Source organism: Tiliqua scincoides, chromosome 6 (genome assembly GCF_035046505.1).
Source record: "Tiliqua scincoides isolate rTilSci1 chromosome 6, rTilSci1.hap2, whole genome shotgun sequence".
NCBI classification, from domain to species: domain Eukaryota; kingdom Metazoa; phylum Chordata; class Lepidosauria; order Squamata; family Scincidae; genus Tiliqua; species Tiliqua scincoides.
In genome coordinates, this window is record NC_089826.1 from 63,634,816 (window position 1) to 63,661,093 (window position 26,278).

A 26,278-nucleotide genomic window follows, 5' to 3' on the forward strand; every position below is an offset into this window, starting at 1 on the left:
TTCCTTGCATTTTTCTGACCTGGATGGCTTCTGCAACTAACTGTAGTGTGGAAGAAAGTAAATACTATGATTGGTTTAATCCTGCAGCCATTACTTTAACCAGTTAATCCTCTTACTCTGTAGCAACAACTTGTCCTCTGTTGAGAATGAGCTGAGGTATCAGAAAAGTTGACAGGAACAAGTAGGTTTAACCCATTGTTGCCCAGCTCACAGGTGTACACAGTTGGTCCCTGTTGCGTATATGCAACATTGGACAGAAATGGCTTAACCTTCATTCAAGGAAAAAAAGACATTTAACAGTAACTGATTACTCTAACTTAAAAAAATCTTTTGACTGAACCCCTATTGTATGTAATTGTATTTGATAGTAGAAGTCAGCATGCGTCACAGTGGCCACATATTCTATAAACAAACATGTGCGGTTGCCTCTTGTGTACATTTGTACTCCATGAGCTCATTCACAGTGCAGTCCTATGCAAGTCTACTTGAAAATAAATCCTTTTTATTTCAGTGGGACTTACTCCCAGGGGAGTATGTGTAGAATTCAGTAAGCCATTTCTGGGGTTATGTTATGCCCCATATCCTTTTTCACTCATAGGAAGAAAATGGTTAATGGTACTTTGTTTTCTTTGGGGGATATTGTACACCAGGTAAGAAAACTTCCTGAGTTTTCACAAAAAGTAGTGGTCTTGAAAGAAGCAATTACCTCTTTAAAAAAGTGGGAATGATTGTATGCAAGTGATTATTCAGGATCAAAATACTTTCACTGCAAGCACTGGTGAGGTTTTGCTGGACAGGACAGAATCATATACATGATATAATCCACCTCCTTCCCATATTTACTATTTATGATTTGTGGAGGGAGAAGAAACAACTTGACAGTAGGTCTACTTTACAGAGGTGTTTATTTTGTGTCAGGATTCCCTTTAAATAAATCAAGGTTTGTTTGGGGGGGGGTGTGGAATTTAATTTAATTGCAATTAATTTTCAACACTCGGAATAAGTACAGATAGGAGCTTGGCTTGGATGTGGTAGTGATACTTACTAGCAGCTACTGAAGAGAGAGGCCCAGTTGCTGTGTGTGACTTGTGTCACTCGAGTGTCACTTAAAGTGACATTTGATGAATTCAGCACCATTTGAATTTGATGACATGCGCCATTTGAGCCTACTGTTTCAGGGTGAAGAGATCTGCGTGTTTCCTTCATGTTTTGGTTTGCTGCTTAAAGACCTTGGGAATTAATGGAATATGATTACTGAAAGAGTTCTATGCATGAATTGCATGTAAACAGAGGCCTAGTTATTATAAATGGTAGATGATGCAAACCCATTCTTGGATTCTATTATTTCAGATTGCAGGGCGGGTGTCTTATGTGATGGACTACTTTCCGCCCAAGAGTATTCTTGTAGGTGGAAAATTTGTCAAGGAAGCAAGGATAGAATCCTATCATCTAGTTTTCTTTGCAGTTTTTATATGGAAGAGCTTTTAATCCTGGGTCCTCCCACCAGCAGTCTGAAACAGTATACCCTAGACCTGTGGTTCTCAGATAAACCACTGGGACCCACTTTTTTAGAATGAGAATCTGTCAGAACCCACTGGAAGTGTTCTCATGACTGGAAGTCATGACAGGAAAATTTTTAACAATTCTAGGCTGCAATCCTACCCACACCCAGGAATAAGTCCCATTTACTATCATTGTTTAAAGCATATGCATAGAAGCCTTTTAAAAGTACAGAGCTGTAACATTTCCCCAGATTCAGTCTCATACTATAGTAGCATCCAGTCTAATATATTAAAAATAAAATATTGAAATGAATGGGGACACACCTGAAATTAGCTTGCGATCCATGTGGTGGGTCCCAACCCACCATTTGAGAAACACTGCCCGAGGCACAAGTTTCTCATTGTAGCCCTTGTTAGAAAGAACCAGGCCTTAGACTGCTTGAAATGTAATCCAGTGTTTGTTGCAATGTAGCGTCGATGCCATTAGCACTGTTATTCTCCTAATCTGCCTGTTTTTTACTGTTTGTAAACCAGCTTAGTTTAGTGTTTCTCAAAGTTTGTTCCCCATCATACCACTTCACATGATTTGGAGGTACCAACAGATGTAACTGGTGATTTTGTCATCATCTGTTGCTTCCAGATTGGGAGGCCAGACAAAAGACAGTACACACCAGTAAAAGGATCAGGATGGTCAGGAGAGCTTTTTCAAGTGTGCAAAAAGGGCATGCTGGAGCTCTGCCCATGAGCGAGCCTCCTACCACTGTTTGTCTAGTTGCGTTGCTGGTCCCACTGCCAGGTAGTGGGGGTCTAGGAGTCCTGTCAGGCACCACTGGTGGTATGAGTACCACTAGCTGAGAAACACTGGCTTAGTTAATTGTTCTGGCTTTTTCCTAAGGAGTCTATGAACTAGCACAGGGAAGCGATTAAGCCTGAACTATGAATTGGAACTTTCCCAGCTCAACACTCACCTCTGCCACAGAATCACTAGGTGGCTTTGGGCAAGCCACACCTTCACAGCCTTGGATCCCCAGCTGTATATGGGGTTGTTTGAAGGACAACATCAAGATGATGCAGGTGAAGCATTTTACACATCCAGCGTTATACAAATGCTAATTATTGTCAGTTAAATAATTTTAAAGGAAGCTTGTATTGCTAGTGTGACCTATTCCAGCTTTTAATAATTGGGCTCTTTGCCTCCATATTCCCATCTATACCATACATATAGGTTTGTATCTGTGTTAATCTACAACTTTAAAAACTCCAGTTTATTGATGGCAAAACTAACAGCCCAATCCAAACAGGGCCATATGCTGATCGATTGCAAGATCTGTCAGCGTAAGCCTGGGCCCAGTGTTGCCCAAGTTGCTCTGATAGCAGGCAGCTTGCTACTGATGATGCAGGAGCCAGGAAAGCCTGTGCCAGCAGTGGCAGACTGCTCAACCAACACCAGAACAGGTAAGTTGGTGGAGAGGAGTGGTTCAGGGGAGATTGGGGAAGGAGGGAGATCTTGGCAGTGGCAGCAGCATCCTCAAAGTCTTATGACCCCAGCTCGGGCCCAATGCATCTCCTAGGACTTATGGATGGATTTGATGGATTTATGCCATCAAAATAGCTGGCATGGATCCAAGTAGGCCCATTGGGGACCAGTGAGTTGATGGGGTTAGGTAAGTAAAAAATTACTCTGCCATTACTCTGCATAGCCAGCCCACAGTATGTAGCAGATGCTGTTTTTGTGCCACTCTACAGTGCTGCCTGGCCTTGGAAAGGTCATTAATCCTTGAAACCATCCTTGTAGAACAGGGATCTCCAAACTTTTCAATATGAGGGTCACATCTTTTTTTTTTTACACATTTTCACGGGCTGAAAAAAACCATTTATAAATAAATGGATGAAATTTAAACGACTGAATAAGTTCTACTGGGATCATTTTTGTAATTAGCATAATGTGATTCAGCACAAAACAAATGTGAGAATTACAAAGATGGCCATGCTTAAATTGATATATATTGACCAAAAAATGTCAAATGAACAGCCAAAAAAAAAAAAAAAGCAAAAATTATTGTGGGGGAGTGGAAGTGGCCCCTAAGCCCTAGTTTGTAGAATTCCACATTACAGCCATAATGTTTTATTCAAACATTTATACATTCTTTGACAGAGCCAACAATGTTCTAAAGCCTGAAGTGGACAATAGGCATCATTCAGGACACCAGGTCTTCCCTGAAGGCTGGTCACAGAGTTCTTGTATCAAAACATTTTCTTACTGATGAGTGAGTTCATAAAACAAACACCTCCAAAGGCAACTTCTTTGGCCATAATCATTCATAAGCAAAAAAGTCTATGCAACTGTATATGCTGTGAGTGGGTTTCATTATACTACCTGTCGCACTCTTGCTCCTTATGCACTGAAAACAGTGCTGAGTCAACTGTTTCTATCAAACCTTGTGTGATTGGCAGAGGTACATTTGGTGGGGGCACATGAGGGCCTTCTTTGCATTGGCACTCAGGTTGTGGATTTCCTTGCCCTTGGATATGCTATCACTTTCATTTCATTGTTCCAACAATGACTGAAAACACATCTGTTCTGCTTTGCATTTGTGCCCTAAGATTATTTATCTGGTGTTTCCAAGCAGTTGCATGGTCTTTATCCCCCCCCCCCCCCCCGCATGATGTACTGTTATGGATGTGTGCACGCTTCTTGTGTGAATTATTGCTTTTATTATGTTGTGAATCCTTCAGCACCTGTCTTGCAGAAGGAGAAAGGCAGGATGCAAGTAATTTAAATAGTGTACTGATATTGTATACAGTCCTTCAGGCCTCCTGCTTCATAACGTAGTGGCATGGCTCCATGGCTGGGAAAGACCCACCTGGAACTCTGAGGAGCTGCTATCAGCCTGTGTGGACAATACTGACCTAGATGGACCAAAGGTCTGACTTGGTATAAAGTAGCTTCATACATGTAGGATGCTGGTGCTTGAGCCGGTTTCACATGAGGGTGACTGAGAATGTAGGCCAGGGCCCCATTCCCACAATGAACAGTCAGTAACTTCTATTTCTAGTCAGTACACCCTACATGCATTACTTTCGCTGAGCAAACTGGGGAAGAGGGGAGGCAGCTACTACTTCCAAGGAAGCCAGTTTGGGCCTTGGTGGCTCTAGTTCCTCTCTCCTAACTCAGGTCTGATGCAGTGAGAGTCCAACTATCTTGCACCGGGCATGTGTACAGATTGCATACATAAGATACTGCAGGTTGCAGTGACCTATGTGGTCATTAGGACTAGGTATTTTGACTGTTGGGATGCTGATCCTTTAACTGCACTAGGTGCCAGTTTCTTTCTGGGCATGCTTTAAGGTGTTAGAGCCTATGGATTGAGCCTGGGATACTTTAATGACCATTTCTTCCTATATGAGTTGGCCCACCCCAAGACTAGTTGGCAGGACCCCTCTGTGTGCCGCAACTGGTTTACATTGACTCTCCAATTCTGAAATCCAAAGCCCAACTGCTTTAAGTCATTTGTCTTAAAGGTTTTAATTTTTTCCCCCAGCAGCAAGTTTATATGATACAAAAATACATAATACTGCTTTACAGAGTACAAACAAAAGCAAAGCAAGAAGCTCTTCCACTCTGTGCAAGATCCATAGCAATGTACACTGTTGCTTCCTAGCAACACATATACTCAGGCAAGAGCTGGGAATGTTGTCTTCACTACAGGAACAAGTTCAAAGCAGTTGTGAAGCAAAACATTTTGGAGGCCCTTTCCATTCTGTTTCAAAAGTCTTGCCAACATTACTGAACAGCACTGAAGAAGCGAAGCAGGCAGGGAAACAAAAGCACAAGTGGAGTGATTTGTTATTTTGCACTCTCGAGAATGATGTCTTGCAGATGAAGTAGTCCAGTCACAGTACCCTGAGTAGTCCAATAGGCTAATTTTGCAACAGTCATGCTGTACAATAATTGTCCTCACCTGGTCTTTGTTTTACATGTAAACATGCAGTTGGCATTCAACTACCCATGTAACAACCATAGAATAGTTAGTTAAATTACTTGAGTTAATTGATACAGAGCAAAATGCCACCCATTTTTTTGCATTGAATCTGCTATCAACATTACACAAATGCTGCTTCTGGAATGTAAGAGCAACCTAGACTGACAGCACAATCCAAATGTTTTCAGTTGGTGCAGCGGCTGCTATGCCAATGGATGGTGTTGCAAGAGTGCTGTAAAGCCCGTTTGTGGCACCTGGAGAGCAAGCAGTGCGGGTGGGTAAGCTTGTGTTGCCTCACCGATGCTGATTCCTACAGATTGGCTGTCAGATCAAGTCTGGGAGGGGAGAGTTGCGGAGCAGGTCATCACTGTATCCTAACCCCATTCCCAGGCCTGATGGCATTACACAGAGCTACTCAGACTTGTGCCCGCTATTTAGCAGGTACAGATCTAAGTAGCCTCATAGGGCAGGCTGGGGTGTTACTCAGTGTAAAATATCCTGAGAAAAATGGGAAAAATATCCCTTTACCCCAAGGAGACCTCCAGCCTGCTTCCAACTAATGCTGGATACAGCAGAGGCTGTGTGGCCCTGCTGTACCTGTGCAACTTAGGACTGTCTTTATGTACAGCACTAATAAGAGGGTTCAATCCTTCAAATACATTGCCTACCTGATGCAGGCCTAAGGTCTGAATACTGTATATTTTGTATAGTTTCAATTCTGGGATTTGCTCCTTCATATCTTACTGTTGTGGTCTGTTGATTGCAGGGAATTTGCTAATTTTTAAAATAAGGTTACAACTTTTTTGTTGTTGGCATTGGGAGAAAATTCTTCTCAATTAGTTTTCCTGTGTGCAAATTATAAGAGTCCTGATAATGACTGCTTTGGTGCATTAATTCAGCAAGAAGTTCTCTAATTCTCAAAGTGGTAAACTTGGCACTGGTGACAATGCTGAGAAGGAATAAGAATCTATCCCACAGATTCTTCATAACTAGCTCAAAATGCCCATAACTCAAAATTACAGTTCTCCAATTTTTTTTAAAAGCAAGCAATTTTATATTAGGATGGTAACCAAAAATCTATCTTCAAAATCCTTGTGATACTAGTAAAGTGCTGAAGCACTAGATTTTATTTATGCATCCTAAAAAATCTGAAACTTTTCAAATCAATACTTCTTTACTAACTCAAATTAGAATAATTAGCATCATTAAGTTTAGCTTTCAACTTGTACATTTTGTATTGGCTACCATATTGGATGATCTGTTTGGCCCTATTTTGCAACAACTAAAAAAAGTTTAACTTGCTTCTATTTTGAATCTGAACCTTCAGTTCTGCCAAATATTTGATATCAAAGTCTAAAAGGTTTGGCTGGATAAGTATGGCACTGTTCCTTTTCCCCCCAACAACTCTGACAATTTTTAAATATACTTTTCCAAGAAAATAAAGGGAGCTTGTTTGTATTAGAAAACTGTTTGGTGCTCCAGCTTTAAGAGTTTGAGCTGATGAGAACAGCTGGGAATATGCTTCCCAATTAAAGTTGCTTTAAAAAAAGTAAAAAGAATTGCAGAACCTGTGACCCTCATACAATGCATCATACATTGACTACAGCAGGAATGTATCTGCCATTAGGCAAATGCTCATTTGGTATTCACTTCACCAAACCAACAACAGGGGCTTTATACAGTCATTTACTGTTTGTTCTTTCATAGTTGGGTATCACGTAAATCCTGCAAGACTTAAAACAGGGTTTGAGCCCTGATATCCAAGCTATGGTGTAATGCAATATCATCAATCCCTCACCCTTTTTTTTGTTTGGTACAGCACATCTGAGAATGATAAAATTCAGTGGCAGGTCGTAGCACTACACCATCAGCAGAACTATGATTGATGGTAATTTAAAGATTGAGTCAAGGTATTTTTGATTTACATAATACTGGTGTCCCCCGTATCTGGTATCCACAGATCAGGTTCTCTGCACGCCCCCCAGCTCATTACCTTCGTTTATCTTCTTTACATCTGCACAAAGCAAGAATATCTCTTCCTTTTACCAAACACTATAAGCATGCAAGCTTATAGGAAGACAAGCAGGTAGGCAACCTGAATGCTAGAAAAGACGAAGTGAAAGATAACAGGAACATAAAAAGAAGAGACATTCTTGCTTAGTGTGACTGTAAAGCAGATAAACAAAGGTAATGAGTGCAGGAGACATGGAGATAGGGTTCCCCCTTATCCACGGTTTCCTCTATTTACTGGGTTGCAGATGTGCATTTAACAACTGGAGCATAAATGCCACTTCTTTCTTTTCAGCTCATGTCTGTGCTGTGCAAAAGGTTCTGTTAGGAGTTAGTAGAAATGAGTTTAAAATGACCTATAACAATAAAAGGGAGACAGTGCTCTCTAAGTAGTCAATTATGTCAAGATGTGCCAAAACAGGTTTTGAAGAAAAATGAAATGTGTTTATAAACACCTGGAACATGAACTATTAACAGCTCTGCACTTAATTTGTTCTGGTGCATAATGTAATATAATTTTGCTTGTTAAATTTAAGAAAAAAAATCTCAACATGAAAGAAAATGGGGCAAGAGTAATGCAGGATGGCATTATCCTGCAAGGCCTGTTGCTACCCATATCTTTCTGTAAGCAAATGTGCTAGAACCAGGAGTGCACTCTCTATGCTACAGATGCTTCATAAATGTTTTAATTTTGAACAAACATGCAATAAGGATTATGAAAATTCTGAAGCAAATCATTCTATTGCAAGTGGGTTAATAAGTTAGAGAATAGAATGGCTGAGCTAGGATGCTCTTTAAAAGTAACAATTTTAATTGTTACTTTTATAAAGAAAACACTTTGATGCTGTGTGCCTAGGACATGAAAGTTATTTCTAATTTCAGGTGGAATAAGACAACTCTATAAAACAGATCTATTTTCCCTCTTTTCTTCAATATATAAGGCATAGAACTTCTCTGGACCAGTGTCCTGCTCAAAAGAAAGGTCTCAGCAACTTCTCCACTTACTATTAGTTCCATCCCATTGCTGCTTGCCCACTCCTATATACTTTGGTTAGAAGTCCCACTGCTCACAGAAATCTTTACTTATAAAGTAATGAGTTGAAGATGTAAATAAGTAAAAACCATTCCTGCACACGGGCTGCACTCATTACCCTCTATGTCCACCTGGTATCTGAAAATGGTACATCACTACAATGCAGCTTACCCCTCCCAGGGCATTCTCTATATTCTACACGAGTCCCACCATCCTAGAAATGCGTTCAAGTCTCAAATGCCCCTTCCCAGAAAGGAAATGACAGAATACTGGCACCAGACACACCTGCCTTTTCTGGGAAGCAATGCTGAGAGCCAAGTTTAAAGGTCTTCTATCCTGAATGTTACTGAAAAATACTGTATTATAGTATATTTTCTATGCAAACGTATACCTCATGAAAGCCAAATTCCAGATTGTTTTTCACTTCATTTTATACACACATTTCAATGAACTTCAATTAAGTATTATAGACAGCCCTGAATAACTAGAAAATACGTCACAAGAGGTGCATTATAATAAGCAAAGGAAATACTTGTCTCTTTCCATTCTGCTGTTATGATTTTCTCACCGCTTCTAAGATTGAAATAAATAGAGGTACATAGTAAACAGAAATATATCCTATGGAAACCAGCAGGGGCAAAAATGTCTACATAGATTGTGCAAAACGATATGCTACAGCTGACAAGGTTCTCAAATATCCCACTTTTAGGGGTCATATTCTGGCACTTTTGGTGATTGAGCCTGCAGAGACTTCATATGAACTAAAATATTAGAAACGAAGAAGACCCTTCGAATTCCATATTTTACAACTGCAATATTGTGATTGCAGAGACAACACCATTTCACTTTAATTACAGTTTCTTATTCAGGATAATCAATTTGAAGCAAAAATCAAGGTCTACTTACAGCTGAAAAAGAGGAAATATATAAAAAAGTAATGCTTTTTTCCTCATGCTTCGGAGAACAATTAACAGTAATTAACTCAGGAATTATGCTCAAGTTTACTTTATGCTTCTGAAACAACTTTGCACTTGGTGCTATTGCAGTTGTAGAATGTCATGGTGCCAGATCTATATCATACTGTGCCTATATGCAGGAATATCTGACTGCCAGAGTTTGAAAGCTGCAATGTCCGTTTCTCAACTATGTCTGGAAATGAGGTGCATAATTTCCTCACCTGTTTCTCAGAAGTAATAAACATTTATGAGCCATTTTAGAGTTTTATATATAACCACCTATTTTATGTAAACAATCTGTGATACACTAAACATATATAATTTCTTCTGACATATCGTGCAAGCAAAGGCACTGATAAGCATATTTGTGAAACAGCAATTTTTCTTGGCTTCAGTAATTTCTGAAAAATCTTAAAGCTCATTGTTACACTGATTCTACAAAAGTTATCCTGAAAGCCTGTACAACTGCTAGTTTCAATTCAAATCTTTCTCTGCAAGGCCCACTTGGCTTCTTAATGCAGAAAAATCAGAATCATAGTAATAAGTGTGAGTGCTACATGATAATACACATTTCCTCACATGTACACCATCAGGTAATGACAAGGAATGCAGCAATTCAAGAATGGTAAATCAAACTGGAAAAAAGTAGCATAGTTAAAATGTGGCCTCTCAGAGGCACCAAGTTAGGTTAAGCTCTGTAAGTCAAGTATTCTCAAGAAACATTAACATCAAGCGTTTCTAATAAGATTGAGTAACCAAATACTGTAGTAAGCTATAGCTTATTTACAATTTTGCAAATCTTTTCTCTGAGCATGTTTAACTCATGCCCTTAACTCAGACATACACACATTAAGTGGAGTACACAAATTCTCCAGCAGAATTCTCCTGCTTCTCCATCACAAATTAAAAATTATAGCCTACTTATAAAAAAAGAAGTCTGTGTAAAAGGGGACAGTGATTTGTGTTCAGTGTTGAGCAAAATGTTTACAAGCCTATTCAGCTTATGTAATTGAGCTTAGTTGAAAAACAAAATTGTGTCACTAGGCTTAGCTAAAACTAGGAATCAAAACACAGTCCAATCAGTACACCCAACCAATGGATCCAATTTGATAAAATATTCCCAGGGATCAGGTTGTCATATAGCTGAAAAGCACACAAAAAGACATAAAGGTTCAAGAATTGCTGCAGAAGCATGACCATGTTATACATAAGGAGTTTACACTCACCTGAGCTATCAATGCCAATGCAAAACCACTTTTATAATCTGCAAGGAAATGTTCTGCATGTCTTAATGAAAGACTTCCCATTTTCCCAACTTGTAAATTTTCAAGACTTTCCTTTTGAAATTTAACAATAATTTGTGTTAACCAAAACATTCCTTTACACACATAAGAGGTGACAACAGGTCTTGTATTTCAAGCAATGATATGGAGACATCTAAATTAGGTCTTGAAATATCTTCCGAGTAGGTCCGCCCAGCAGTGGACTGGAACAGCTGGTTGATGAATACTGATTCTGTAGAAGAATCATTCGTCCTCTCATCAACAACTCTGAACTACAACAAAACAGAGACAATGTCACTATACATCCTGTTGAACTGGCTCAAAGCTTTGGCTTCATCTTTGAGTCCCCTCTCTCCCTTTTATCCTCTGTATTTAGTCTGCTGCCAAATCATGCCACTTTGTCATGTGCAATATTGCAAGAATATGGTCCTTTCTCCCTGCCCCCTCAGCAAAGCCTTTTGTAGATGCCCTGGTCCTTTCTTCTCTACTGTAACCTTCTCCTTGTTGGTCTTTCATTGGCTCATCCCAGGCCCACCACCTCTATTCAGCACTCTGCTACCAAAACCATTCACTTCTCACCACTCCTCTCCTTAAAATCCTTCAATGCCTTCCAGTTTCCTCCCAAAGCCAGTATAAACTTTTTCCTTACCTTCAAAGCCCAACACAGCCTTGCCCTTTTCTATTTCTCAGCTCTCATATTTAATAACACATGACATTCTGACTCCAGTGGGAAACTCAAGGTGGCTTAAAACAAAATATGCTCAAATAGAAAGTAATCAAACAGAAATAAAAAAACAAAAAAGTAATAATTAAAACAAAATCAAAACAATAATCAAAACTAGAAGAGCCGCATAAGAGGAAAAGGCAGTAACCACCTGAGGGCAATAAGATTATATAGGGCATCAACTCAGGTCATCTGTCTATCTGTACAAAATATTTTGCCATCGAACAAAAGCATTTAACAATGAAGGGGCGAAATGGGCTTCAAGGGGGAGGGAATACCTCACAAAAAGATTCTGTCACGAGTCTCACCCAAACAGAATTCAGAAGAAGGGAGAATACAGAGAAGGGCTGTTGAGCAAAATGAGCAGGCAGACTCACATGGGGAGAAATGGTCCCTCAAATATCCTGATCCCAGCCCATTAAGGGTTTTAAAGGTTATAAACAACACCTTGAAAAAGCCTGCAAACATACTGACAACCAATGGAGATCATACAAAATGGAAGTTGTATGCTCCCAAGCATGGGCCCCAAACAGAGTCCATACAGCCACATTCTGTACCTATGGAAGTTTCCAAACAATCTTCAGTGTATGTTCCACACACAATCCACACAAAGTATGTTACAGTTGTCCAATCTAGCTGTACCTGAGGCACATGCTGCATGGCTAGATCTTACTTCCTCAGAAAAGAACTTAAGTTGGCGGACCAGCTGAACACTTGCAAAGGTGCTCTGACTACAGCTGTCACTGTCACCATCACCATCGTGAGTAAGGTCAGACGCAGGAGCACAACCAAACTACAAACCTTATCTTTCAGGTGGAGTACTACCCCACCCAAAAAATATAAGGACTTCAGTTTGCTACAAACTTGCTGTGGACTGGAACTTTGTTAGAAGTGATTTTAATTGGCAAAATTTCTTGCAAACATGTCAATGGAAGGCTGCTGATGGTTCTTACCAATTAAAAATAAATAAGCAACTTACTTAGAAGATCTAGATTTCTTTCTGCTTGTGTCGCTAGGTTTCATTTTCCATAGTTAGTGCAGGATTACTCATACCTTGGGAAACAGAAGTTCTTTTAAGCAGAAATTTTTGTTTTTACACTAATAGACTAAATAGAATAAACAAAATTCTGTCTCTCTTCAGGACACATCTGTTAGTTGTTAAACTTAATAAATAATAATTAATTATTGACCCCCATTGACCCCATATAGATGGATAACAAAAACAACACCAACATCACTACCACTATTGGTAAAGGTACAACATTGATCAAGCAAATGTTTCAAGAGATCTTATCTACAAATGTTATCTACAAAGGTAGATAAACACCTACAATAGATGTAAGTTGGAAATGGAAAAGGTGCAAAAGAGAGCGACTAAGATGATTACGGGGCTGGGGCACCTTCCTTATGAGGAAAGGCTACGGCGTTTGGGCCTCTTCAGCCTAGAAAAGAGACGCCTGAGGGGGGACATGATTGAGACATACAAAATTATGCAGGGGATGGACAGAGTGGATAGGGAGATGCTCTTTACACTCTCACATAATACCAGAACCAGGGGACATCCACTAAAATTGAGTGTTGGGCGGGTTAGGACAGACAAAAGAAAATATTTCTTTACTCAGCGTGTGGTCGGTCTGTGGAACACCTTGCCACAGGATGTGGTGATGGCGACTGGCCTAGATGCCTTTAAAAGGGGATTGGACAAGTTTCTGGAGGAAAAATCCATTACGGGGTACAAGCCATGATGTGTATGCGCAACCTCCTGATTTTAGAAATGGGTTATGTCAGAATGCCAGATGCAAGGGAGGGCACCAGGATGAGGTCTCTTGTTATCTGGTGTGCTCCCTGGGGCATTTGGTGGGCCGCTGTGAGATACAGGAAGCTGGACTAGATGGGCCTATGGCCTTATCCAGTGGGGCTGTTCTTATGTTCTTAAGTGGTACTAATTTACTGCTAAAGTGTCAATGAGTTCTGCAACTATATATAATTAGGCAGCAACAGTAAAGAGATCAGCTTATTTGAATAAATGATAATCTAATCAACAGTCTGATCAGAAATGTGAGCATGGTTTATAACTACTGCAAAGGAATTTCTGCTAAAAAAAATGTGGTTTTCATGCATTGGGAAAAGAGAGGCATATCTTCTGTGCATGTGTGAAGGTTGGGAATAGTATTGAATGCTGTGTTGGGGGGCTGCAATGGGAAAGCAAAAATTGGGAAACACTCCTTTGCACAAGTGCACATGTACCAAGAGAACCTCTGGATCTGAGACATTGAGCTTAATCCCATTTGTAGTGTCTGCTCAGGAAGCTGCAGGTTTAAATTAACATTTTCTTTAGCAAGGTTTCCCAAAGTGTACATCATGACACCTTAGGGCATAGCGGCCCACTCACAAGGACACCGTAGGATGTTCCCAGTGGTCCATCCTACCTGTTCTCTAGGTTTCTGCCATCTTGGATCTCATGAAATCTCATAAAATTTGGGCACCCCATCTTGGATCTTGCAAGATCTCATGAGATCCAAGAAGGCAGTGCCTGGTTGAGCTGGGAAGAGGAGGCTGCGGGGTCATCATGACCCAGGTAAGTTTGGGAACCACTGTCTATAAGATGTATATTCTCCTCGTGTATTCAATTCTACATGTAGAGGAAACCTCATTTTCACACCTGACTGAATTGCACTTTGCTGTCTGATCCTACAAACCACTCTTTAAGATCACTGGACTATGGTAATGCACTCTGCATCAGGTTGCCTCTGAAGATAGTGGAGAATGCTGCATCCTCCCTCTTTATAAGTATGGGCCGATATTCTTGAGTGTCACATTCTACACATCTGCACTAGCTCCCAAATTGTTTTGGGAGGTTCAAGGTTCTGGTCACCTGAGGGCACATCTCCTGAAATAGAAGATTTTGGGTGTTGAGGCAGTTTCTTTCTCCTACAACTCCCACCTCATTTGAAGTGCAGGCCAACCTTTACTAGGAACAGGACCTTTTCAGCAACAGTCACAGTACTCTGAGAATTCCTCTCCTAGAGGGAATCAGAGGTACCATTCTCTGCTGTCATTCTAAGCAGTGAATACCTTCCTTTTTCCAGATGGCTCTTGAAAATTATGCATATGAAGATATAAACTGAATATCTGCTCTTGCCCACTGTATGCTGCTTTAAAAATTTGCTGTTTTTATTTGCTGGATGTAGTAATGGTTTGTGTTTAGCAGTTTTTGTTATTTATTGGTTTTATATGCTTTATATATTGGTAATATTGGTAAATGCTGCAAAGAGATCATCGTCACTGAGCTGCATGAAATCCTCTGTCTCTGCTGGAGAGAAGGTGGAGTACCTCAAGACATGAGGGATGCAAACATCATCACGCTGTACAAGAACAAAGGTGACAGGGGTGACTGCAACAACTACCGCGGCATCTCTCTCCTTAGCGTTGTAGGAAAGCTGTTTGCCCGAGTTGTACTAAAGAGGCTCCAGGTACTTGCAGAGAGCGTCTATCCAGAATCGCAGTGTGGATTCCGAGCCAACAGGTCCACCACTGATATGGTATTCTCCCTTAGACAACTGCAGGAGAAATGCAGGGAACAACGACAGCCACTCTTTATAGCCTTCATAGATCTCACAAAGGCTTTCGACCTGGTCAGCAGAGACGGCCTCTTCAAGATTCTCCCCAAGATTGGATGTCCACCCAGGCTCCTCAGCATCATCAGATCCTTCCACAAGGACATGAAGGGCACTGTTGTCTTCGATGGCTCCACATCAGACCCTTTTGACATCCGAAGCGGAGTGAAGCAGGGCTGTGTTCTTGCACCAACCTTGTTTGGGATTTTCTTCGCTGTCCTGCTGAAGCAGGCCTTTGGAACTGCAACAGAAGGCATCTATCTCCGGACCAGATCAGACGGAAAGCTCTTCAACCTCTCCAGACTGAGAGCAAAATCCAAAGTCCAGCTGAAATGTCTGCGTGACTTCCTCTTTGCCGACGATGCAGCTGTCACTACCCACTCTGCCAAAGATCTCCAGCAGCTCATGGATCGTTTTAGCAAGGCCTGCCAAGATTTTGGACTGACAATCAGCCTGAAGAAAACACAGGTCATGGTTCAGGATGTGGACTCACCTCCCTGCATTACAATCTCTGAGCATGAACTGGAGGTTGTCCATGACTTTGTGTACCTTGGCTCAACGATCTCCGACACTCATTCTCTCGATGCCGAGCTAAACAGGCGCATCGGTAAAGCAGCTACCACGTTTTCCAGACTCACAAAGAGAGTCTGGTCCAACAAGAAGCTGACGGAACATACCAAGATCCAGGTCTACAGAGCTTGCGTCCTGAGTACACTTCTGTACTGCAGCGAGTCATGGACTCTTCGCCCACAACAGGAGAGGAAACTGAGCGCTTTCCACATGCGCTGCCTCCGACGCATCCTCGGCATCACCTGGCAGGACAAAGTTCCAAACAACACAGTCCTGGAACGTGCTGGAATCCCTAGCATGTATTCACTGCTGAAACAGAGACGCCTGCGTTGGCTTGGTCATGTCGTGAGAATGGATGATGGCCGGATCCCAAAGGATCTCCTCTATGGAGAACTCGTGCAAGGAAAGCGCCCTACAGGTAGACCACAGCTGCGATACAAGGACATCTGCAAGAGGGATCTGAAGGCCTTAGGGATGGACCTCAACAAGTGGGAAACCCTGGCCTCTGAGCGGCCCGCTTGGAGGCAGGCTGTGCAGCATGGCCTTTCCCAGTTTGAAGAGACACTTTGCCAACAGTCTGAGGCTAAGAGGCAAAGAAGGAAGGCCCATAGCCAGGGAGACAGACCAGGGACAGACTGCACTTGCTCCTGGTGTGGAAGGGATTGTCACTCCCGGATTGGCCTTTTCAGCCACACTAGACGCTGTGCCAGAACCACCTTTCAGAGCGCGATACCATAGTCTTTCGAGACTGAAGGTTGCCAATACACATATTGGTAAATATCTGCTATGATATTAATTGCTTTGACATGTATATATAAGTGCATCTCAGCTCAGAAAAATCATACTCTTACCCAGTCTGTTCTTTTCATAACTTGCACTAGTATCTGTCCAAGACTGAGAGTCAGTAAGAAGGTGGCTTTGGGAGTCCCGTAATGGCTTTGAAGGAAAAGCATGTTGATTCTCACTATTAGTCAACAAAAGAAATTTTGAAAAAAAGAAACAAAAATGTTAATGAATTTAACACCACACTATTATAAGACTACTAGGATGTGGAATTCCATTACAAATTTTCATCCCACAAATATTCAATTTCTGTAAGACTTGGTGGCCTTGTGTTTATAGTTTTGTAAGTACATCAGTCATGCATGTGTTTAATTGGGTGGCTAATATGCTTAAAACACTGCATACAAAGGATAGATTGTCTTCCAATGGTGAAATAAGCAAGCAGAGAAAGAGAGGCAAACTTTATCACAGTCTTTTGTCTCTTTTCAGACAATTTATACAATTAAACATCTTAGAGCGCAATCATGAGCACACAGACTGGTGCAAGTTGCTTGCGGTGGCTCAGTACAGTCGCAAACATGCCATAAGACATGTCTGTGATATCTTGTGAGTTGTTTGGGCCAGCAGAAGGATGGTGCTGGACTGCAGAGACCAGATTCGGCCTCCATGCCAATAGAAAACAGAGTTTGCACTGGCCTTCCTAGCTGGTATGGGTGTTAACGAAGGGTGGGGGATGGCGGAACAGTCCTAGGAAGGGGTATTATCAGGATCCGGCAGTTAGGTTAGATCCTAAACCCCCCTCCTGAGCAGCCTGGCCTTACTCCTGGTTGCCTGGATCTGCACCACAGATTTGGTTGGCGCCACAAATGTCGCAGCTGAGGTATGATATGGGGTAAGGGGAATTAATTCCCCTTATTTTGAGTAGTGTGGCAACCAGTTCCAGCTCTGCATTGGATATGGGACAGGCCAGCTGGCCTGCCTGTTCCAGCATGGGTTAGGATTGGGCTGTTAGGAAACTACTGCAGACACCCGCCTATAAGTTGATCTCACAGATAAGTCGAGAGCAGGTTTTGAGCCCCAAATCATGGAATTTTCTATGACCCTCGGACAGTGGCGTCACTAGGATTCACGTCACCTTGCATCACGTGGCTTCACCCCATGCAGTGGGTGGGACAACATCCCAGGTGGTGGGCGTGGTGATGTACCATTGCCCCACCCCCACTGGTTTTTTGGCAGTACCTTTTGATAGAACACAGATATTACAATGTGGTTTGTTTCATTGCTTTCTGCATGAAATTACACATTGATTGATATATAACATGATGGTATTATTCCTCCAAATTCCTATTTTAGTGATTTTGAAAACTTGTGGAGTCTCACACACACCCATGTCAGCTTACTAACACCTTATTGCAGCAGTTCTCATACTTTTAGCACTGGGACCCACTTTTTAGAATGACAATCTGTCCAGGACCCATTGGAAGTGGTCATGGCCAGAAGTGACATCATCAAGCAAATTAAAATAAATAATTATAAATAGTTAAATTAAAATAAAAGAAATAATTAAATGAGGGGGAGACAGTCCTGTTACACCAAGTGAGTTTGCTCTATAGTCTGCCTGCAATAACACCCCCCCCCCCCCGAAAGAATCAGTGAGATCTTCAACCCTCCCCAGTGCCCAGTTTAAAGTCCTTCTATTTCAAACACATCAATACAAAGACCCACCTGGCTTTACAAGTCTGAAAGCCCAATCCTATGCCTGTCTACTCTAAGTCCCATTAGAGTCAATGGGGCTTACTCCCAGGAAAGCATGGGTAGTAATGGGCTGTGAGGAAAACTTTTCCCTTACCAGTTCAAGCCTCTTTGTTGGTCCTTTCTAGTGGGAGGGAAGCTCCCTTCTGGGGCTTTTGTTGCGCTTCAGTTCTATCTGATTGGGACCATTCTGGTGTCCTCACATTCTTTGCCTGGCCTGACCAGCAGCCAAGGCACGTCTGCCTACTTGCGAGTAAATGCTACAGGAGGCTGCTTTGCTTCCCATAGGGCTCCATACACTCGCAGCTGGGGGGAGGGACCTCCTCCTCAGGTGTTTCTGGGGCTGCACTCATTGGATCAGGACCATTCTGATGTTGTTAGAGTCCTCTCAGCCTGCCCTTTCCGGACTAAGGCAAGTGCGCCTACTCATGAGTAAACACAGCCACCTGGTTTTGCTTGCTTTCCATAGTGCTGAATAGGGACCTCCTTTCCGGGTGTTTTTGGGGGGCTGCATTTACTGGATCGGGACCATTCTGGTGTCGTTGGAGACTTCTCAGTCTGCCCTTTCCAATGAACTATGGCAAGTACACCTATTCACGAGTAAATGTGCAATACGGCTCACTTTCACTTTCCATAGGGCTCCATGCATTTTTTCCTTCTGGTTTTTTGGCCATAACTTTTGAAGGAAAGGAGCTATCTCAACGGCGTTTTTTGCATTGTGTTCCGCTGGTCATTCAACATTCAACGGTGTATGGCATGACGCAGTAGCTCGTAAAGGTGCAATTTTAGCGCATCACCCCCTAGCAACGCCAATGCCCTCGGATAAGTCAAGGGTTAAACTTGGGGGGGGGGGGGTCTGACTATAATTTTGTTTGATTTTACCTGAAGCCAGATCTTGAAAAATAACCTTCCAGTAATTGTTGCCTAAAAACGGTAGTTTCTAATTTATTAAAAATACAATAAAAGATCATAAGATGCATTTTTGTTCATTAACTTTTAAAATTCTGGTCTTCACAACATTTGTGTAAACACTGTCAGAGTGTCTGTAAACAACATACCAGTGGAACCATCAATCAAATCCTACTTTAAGGTGCCTGGGGTGTTAAGCCAGAGGCTCCACATATAACATGCAACATAAAACATGTAATTGGGAGCGTGCAGTTCAGTTCACAGCAGGGAGACAAGCAACAAGGACTGAGCTGCGCACAGTTGCAACCCTCTTTACTCAGAAGCAGACCCACTGCTTTCCATGGTGTTACTCTTAAGTAATGGTGCATTGCAGCCTGGGACTTCGTTTCATAGGGAAATGCAGATCACATCCTGGGGTCTTAAAAACCTGGGGGTGGTGTGAAATTCTTTGCAAATGACTTGCCAGGAATGTTCTGAGGCAGCAGCAAAAGAAAAGGAGGCATTTCCCTTCTTCTCCAAACTGGAAAGGAGACAAAGCAGCAGCCCATACAGACTACAATTCCCAGAAGCGCCTTAAATGGCTGCCTCTGAATACCATAATTAGTAGTAAAAATTCTCCTTTCTCCACCTGCTTCCTGCTTCTCAACCTATTTCCACGCCCCTCCCACTTCATGGTGGGAGGGCAGCTGCCAGACAGCTGCTGAGCCTCCATAAGTTTCCCAGAAGCTCCCAGAGGATCCTGCCTCGTCCACTGCACTGACCCGGGTATAAGTTGACCCAGAATCTCAGGCTCCATTTTTAGGCATAAATATTTCAACCTATAGGCGAGTATATATGGTGGTTGAAAAATGACCTTGGAAAAATGGCTAGAAAAAAGCCTTACATTATATTAGACATCATAATTATGCAGTTTTACCTACATCATCAAGGGTCTTCTCAGTTTTGTGTCATGTTTCTGGATGACTAGTGAAAATAATGCTACCAAAAATTATATATTTGACTGCAACTAAGTAGGGGGTAGAAAATCTTGTTCATCTGGTGTTCTCTTAACATCACATGACAGCCCCTGTGACTGTCCCACGGCATCCAACATAGAATACATATAGTATTTGAACTATTGTTTAATCAAATCTTTAGGATCACATTTTGAGGGTTCAGGTTTCCCAGGGTCACTTCAAAACAATCACACAAACAGGGGCTTTCATACAATGTTGCAGTCTTTGATTTTGACCATGGACCATCATGGAGTCTGGACTGCAGTAGCAAATGCACACATACCAAGCAAAAATGCACAAGCAAAATGCTCTTACTAACATCCACAATATGTTCAACAATATGGATGACACAATTTCAAATATCATAATGCTGAGGAATACACTCTATGGTCATGTCTACATGTTTAAGCACTTCTTTTGCAAAACACCATCAATTTTTGGATTCCATGGATTTCAATTTGGATTACAGATAAACATCCTTTATATGCCCTAACTCATTTTTGTTACTTAGAATACTGTCTTCAAATGATGTACATTTTAAAATGAACATTTGATAGTATTAAAAAAAAAAAAAATAAGTAACCAAGTTATTGAGACAAAAATAGATTTACTTTTTGGCTGAGCAGCCGAGTCCAGCAGGAGTAGAAGCTTGTTCAGGATCTTGGTTAACAAGGCAGGTGGGGAAAGAGCATCCATCACCCAAACTGAAAATAAAACAAGATAAAAATGATATTTTACTTAGGATGCAGTCTGATAGCTAGGAGCAAGTCTCAATAAAACCAACAATGCTAACTTCTAAGTAGATATGCATGGGATTGTACAGCCAGGGAAGCAAGACTAAACATTCTTCAAAACTGGACTGTAAATATTTGCTTCAAAACATCTGGTTCACTTCACATGATTTAGCATGGCAATTCTTTCAATATAAAATTTACCTGGTAAACACTGGTAACAACCAATATTTTTTCTCATCTCCAAATATTTGTCTCATATTTTTGCTGAAGCCTAAGCTAAACCCATTCTTATCTGTTCCATGTCGAAAAATAGGTGCTCTGAAAGCCTCTACAAAAAAAAGAGAGATTTACGTTTTTTTACACATTTAAATCAACACTTCCTCGGGGATTTTAATTACACCTATCTTAATAAAACAGTAACTACTTACCTAATGTTGATTTATTCTTGCTGACTAGCCAACAGTGATATCCAAAGAGAGAGGATAAGCTGATAGAAAACATGGCTGCGGCAAAGAATAAAAACATAATATGGAACTTGGCTTGAGTATCAGGAAGGCCATTCTATAAAAAAGGGAAGAAAACTGAGTTGGTAGGATTTGGAACACATCTACTCACTTTTTTGACATATAAAGTATGTCTAGTTTTTGAGAGGTTGAATGAACAATGATTAAGTGGTCTATCATGGCGATTAGTTCATAGTCTCTAACAGTCAGCAGACTGGAGCAGAAAGTTCTATTTTCCACTCAGCCTAGAGGCTTGCTGAGTGACCTCAGGTCAATCACTATCTGACAGGGTTGGTGGAGGATAAAATGGGGGTTGGGGGAAAGGGAAGGATCCAGATAAACTGTTCTTAGCCTAGGAGGAATTGTGGAGTATAAATGTGATACCCCACTGGCACCAAAGTGTTAGGACCACAACATCTACAGGGACTAATCTGTTGCACTGGATCTAGGCTTATGCTTGCACAACGGCATGAGTATAATGAATCTTTCACATCCTCTTCTTCCCATTGCAGCCCCCTGAAAAGTCACTCCTGAGGCCAAGAGACTCATTGGAATGGCTTAATGGTTGCAGAGGGTGAAAGGAATCCCCAGAAACCAGATGCAAGCACTTTCCATAAACAGTTCTCCATTTGTGAAAGTTTTCCCCCACTCCCTCACACCACATGCTATGCCATTTCCAGAAGGCTACTGACTCTTATGAGCAGTTTTTCAGGGAGTTTGGGGGAGGGGATGCAGGTAGACAAGATCCCTTGCCCTTGTGTGAGCATAGATCTGGATCCAATGCACTGTCTTTTTTTCTGTAGTATAAATTCAAATAGCCAATATTAAATACAACCCTTCAATAGTAATGATCAATAATCATGCATTCTTGATACAGATATCCTAAACTTACCTGTGCAATTTTTCAGTTATGGACAGATTGAGCTATTTCAACATACATCAGAAGTATTTCAAGGGCACCTATAAACCTGCCACCACTCCAGTTCTAAACTGCAGCATAGGTTGCAAAGAGGAACTTTTAAAATGATGGTTCTTATATATTTAGTACTGAGAGAACAACAGCCCCTATTCTATCCAGCACAGTGGCTTTTCCAGCCGTTATTTGCTGGAATTGCCTTGTGTCTCTTTAAAATTGTACAAGGGTACATTTGCTTTGTAGTAGGCTCCAGCAGTTGCTAGAGGTCAACTTGGACCTGTACCAGCTTAATCACTGGCGCAAGTCCATGTTGACCTGAGAAGATGCATCAGGCCTGAGAAGGGGTCAGGATTTGGTGTGCCCTGCCACTGCCAATCCTACTCTCCTCCTGGACATAATCTGCCCTTCTCCCTGCCACTACCACTGCCCCGTTCCATGTACCCCAGCACAGGCTTATCTGGTCTGGTGTGTCTCCTCAGATCCACCAACATGCATGGGAAAGTTCTAGCCTTCTCACTGGTGTTCCAGCAGAGTGTGCTGCCAGAGTGCACTTTACAGCTGCTCTGTAGCAGCCAGTGCCAGTAGAACACACATTCCATCAACAGGGCAGTCTTCAAACAGTTATCCACGTAGTAGTTATGGGGCACTTCAACTGATGTGTGTTTGTTTCCTTGGAACATCTGTAAGTTGTTTCAGAAATGTATCATCTACAACCTCCCCTTGTCCTGGTGGCCGCAATCTCCAGCAGCAATGTTGTTTTTATTTCTTTTCCAATAATGTTGACTCAGATGATCTTCCCAGGGCAACAATGTCTATTCTGTTAGATTTCTATGTAGGTATACACATTTTTGACATATGCTACCCTCCCCCTCCAAGCACATTTGTTCTTTTTGAACAGGTGATATTCCTTCATTCTTACATTCCAATAATGCAAGTCATACCATACCTAGGTATACCATAGGTTTTGGTCATACCTATCAAATCAAACTTACTTTAAAGTATTAAAAGTTCAAACTCATCCTATATTTCCCATACCCTGGTCATTAGTATATATGCAACATAAGCCCTAGGTCCACAAAAAAAAAAAAAAAACATTCATGCAACAAGGACATACATATGTTAATTAGAAGTCTTATTAATAGGACTTCTCAGCCAAAAGATCAGCCATGTATAAGCCACTGCTTGAACCTCAGGACCACATGGACTGACTTTAAAAGCTAGAAGTAAGGCATATTCAGGAATAACCAAATAGTTTTTAAATGTACATACAATGCAAGGCAGTGCAGCCTTACAAAACATTAGAAAAATGTTATTCAAGTTTTTCCTTTCATAAATATAGTCAAGGATAATCAAGTTAATTTACAAATATTACTTACATGCAGCATTCAACAAATTTACATTTACAGATCTAAACATTTTAAACTAGGCAATGCTTTAAGTCTTACCGTCCAGAATTTAATGAAATAGTGTAAATCGGTTGCAGCGATGAAAAGGCAGTATAACAGAGAATATGCCAAGAAAAGAAGAAAAAACTTATAATTGGAGAATCCAACACAGTTGTTTACCCTAGAGAAGAAAAGCATAAATCACTAAACATAATGCATTTGCTCTCATTTGAAATATTCCTTCTTCAGTAGTCATCAACGAATGAATGTGTTTACCTATTTCAGCTTTCTCTGAACAATTATAACTAATAAAAATTATCTAATTAATGCATTAATGGTTGGTTGCAAAATAATATTATTAACACAGTTATGAAATCCTCCATGCTCACTGCTAGACTTTTAAACAGTGATTCTACATTGAACATCTTGAGACTTTTTCTATGTTTTAGTACAGGGGTGTCCAAACTTTTTGGCAGGAGGGCCACACAATCTCTCTGACGCTGTGTCAGGGACCAGCAAAAAAGAATTTACATTTAAAATTTGAATAAATTTACATAAATGAATATATTAGAGATGGAACTTATATGAATGAATAAAGGTCCCACGATAGCTTACTGCCTATAATAGACCTTGCGCAAAGAAAGGCTGCCCTTTCCTTCGCTGCTGCTTCTGCTTCACAGATGTGAAACAGCAAGCAGTGGAGGGAGCCGAGCCCTCTGCTGCAGCTTGAGTGAGATGTTGAACAGTCAGTCCTCATGCGGAGAGTAGTCACATCTGGCCAGTGTGGGCTCCAGTAAGTGTCTGGTGGGCCAGAGGCTCACTGGAGACTGGGGGCTCCCTGTGGGCTGTGTTAGGGGTCCTCCAGAAGGCTGCAAATGGCCCCTGAGCTGCAGTTTGAGCACCCCTGGTTTAGTACAAAGAATACAGTATTAGATAATATGAATACAAATATTTTTCTAGGTTAGCACATTCAAGTAAACCAACATTCGACTGTGGTTACAAATACTAGGTTAATCATGGTTGTTAAAACTGCAGCTCAGAGTTTGGACATTTAGCTGCAGCTTAACAAACCTCAGTGTTGAAGATGCAGCTCAGAGGCACAAGGAGGAGGGAGTGAGCAGGTTACGACACATTCACAATAAGCAATGGTCTATTCAGTCATTTGAACTCATCCTATATGCTCCTCCTCTCAAGTACAAGAATGCACATCTAAAGAAGGAAAACAAAAGGGGGAGCAAAAGTCACCCCCAATTCTTGCAACAAGATTACCTCGTTCCTCGAATATTTTGCAGCCGGCATTAGTTCCAGGTTAACACACCACCTTCTCAATTAAGAGTAAAATCGGTTTTTTTCCCCCTCCTTATCTGTGGTGGATCATAGTTTCCCAACATACCATTATCTAGTCCAGAGGTTTCAAACACAAGGCCTGCAAGCTGGATATGGCCCACAGAAGCTCTTTATCTTGTCCACATATCTGGCCCCCTTGATAACTGGGGTCTCCCTGTGCCACCATTTCAGTAGCACTGTTCTTGCTGAGGCTCTAGAAGTGAGAGACAGAAGGAGCCTCAGAAGGCAAGAACACTACGGGGGATGCACACGAAGAGGGATGAGAGGGGGAGATGCTGCCAAGGTACTGGGAGAGTCCAATTATCATGCGGGCTGTCCTTTCAGCAGTTCTGCTGAGGCATCACTTCACAGAGCACCTCTCAGCTACTGAGCTGTGAACAGATGCCTTGGCAGAAGCAGCAGTTGAATGCGCAGCCTGCATGACAACTGGTCTCTCTCATATCTTGACAATATTATCAAGATTTGCCCATTTTCTCTTGTCACTTGCAGCTAATGAGTTCCTATAAGAGAACGAAGTGCTCATTTCTGACCATCATCTGCTTAATGACCTCACTTCCAACCCTCACCAGGCACCATAAATGCTATTTGACCTGCAGTAAGAAACAAGTTTGACACCCCTGGTCTAGTCAGACCTGATGAAACATGGTGTTTACTTACCAAGGGCAATGATGATCCATTTTCAAAATACATCTGTAAAAGATGAAAAACAGTTAAAACAATATAACTTATTTTACAAAAATGATAATGAAGGATAAGGCTGATGTTCTTCAATACAAAAAGGAAAGTATTTTTGTATTGGTCTGGTCAGGAGGGTAGAGCCTCCATTTTTGTATAGGTCTGGTCTAGAGGGTAGAGCCTCCATTTGCCTGAAGATTAACATCCACAAGGTCGCCAGTTCGAGGCCACCGGCACCGTGCGACCATGAAGCAGCTGGCAAGCTGCAGCTGAGCTGTTCCATCTGCTCGGAGCGTGGGAGGATGGAGGCCAGAATATTAAACCAGATCGGAGTGTAACAGCTTGAATGTGGTGGTTCTTGAAAGAGAGAACCTTCTTTCAATTTGTAAAAATCCCTGCGTGGATTTAGTAAGCCTGCCTGTGTAAACCGCCTTGAATAAAGTCTTGAATAAAGACCAAGAAAGGCGGTATATAAATACTGTATATTATTATATTATACTATTATTTTCACTATATAAATAAAGTACACCAATAATGACTTAATGGAAACAGCTTCCCGGAACATCACTCTCTAAGATGGCAACTTAACTTGTTTGGGTTA

At 41.4% G+C, this 26,278-nt stretch overlaps 1 protein-coding gene across 1 annotated transcript in view; it reads right to left on the minus strand.

The window, feature by feature from the left end:
* Positions 1-5,021: 5,021 nt before the first annotated feature.
* Positions 5,022-26,278, minus strand: part of ZDHHC2 (zinc finger DHHC-type palmitoyltransferase 2) — a 37,315-nt gene continuing 16,058 nt past the window's right edge. The window contains exons 6-13 of the mRNA XM_066631758.1: positions 25,660-25,692; positions 23,716-23,836; positions 21,280-21,412; positions 21,053-21,179; positions 20,729-20,821; positions 16,530-16,642; positions 12,471-12,544; positions 5,022-11,039 (exon numbers count right to left, since the gene is read on the minus strand). Of these exons, the coding sequence (XP_066487855.1) occupies positions 12,504-12,544; positions 16,530-16,642; positions 20,729-20,821; positions 21,053-21,179; positions 21,280-21,412; positions 23,716-23,836; positions 25,660-25,692 (661 nt within the window). The 3' untranslated portion in view covers positions 5,022-11,039; positions 12,471-12,503. The remainder of the gene's footprint in view (positions 11,040-12,470; positions 12,545-16,529; positions 16,643-20,728; positions 20,822-21,052; positions 21,180-21,279; positions 21,413-23,715; positions 23,837-25,659; positions 25,693-26,278) is intronic.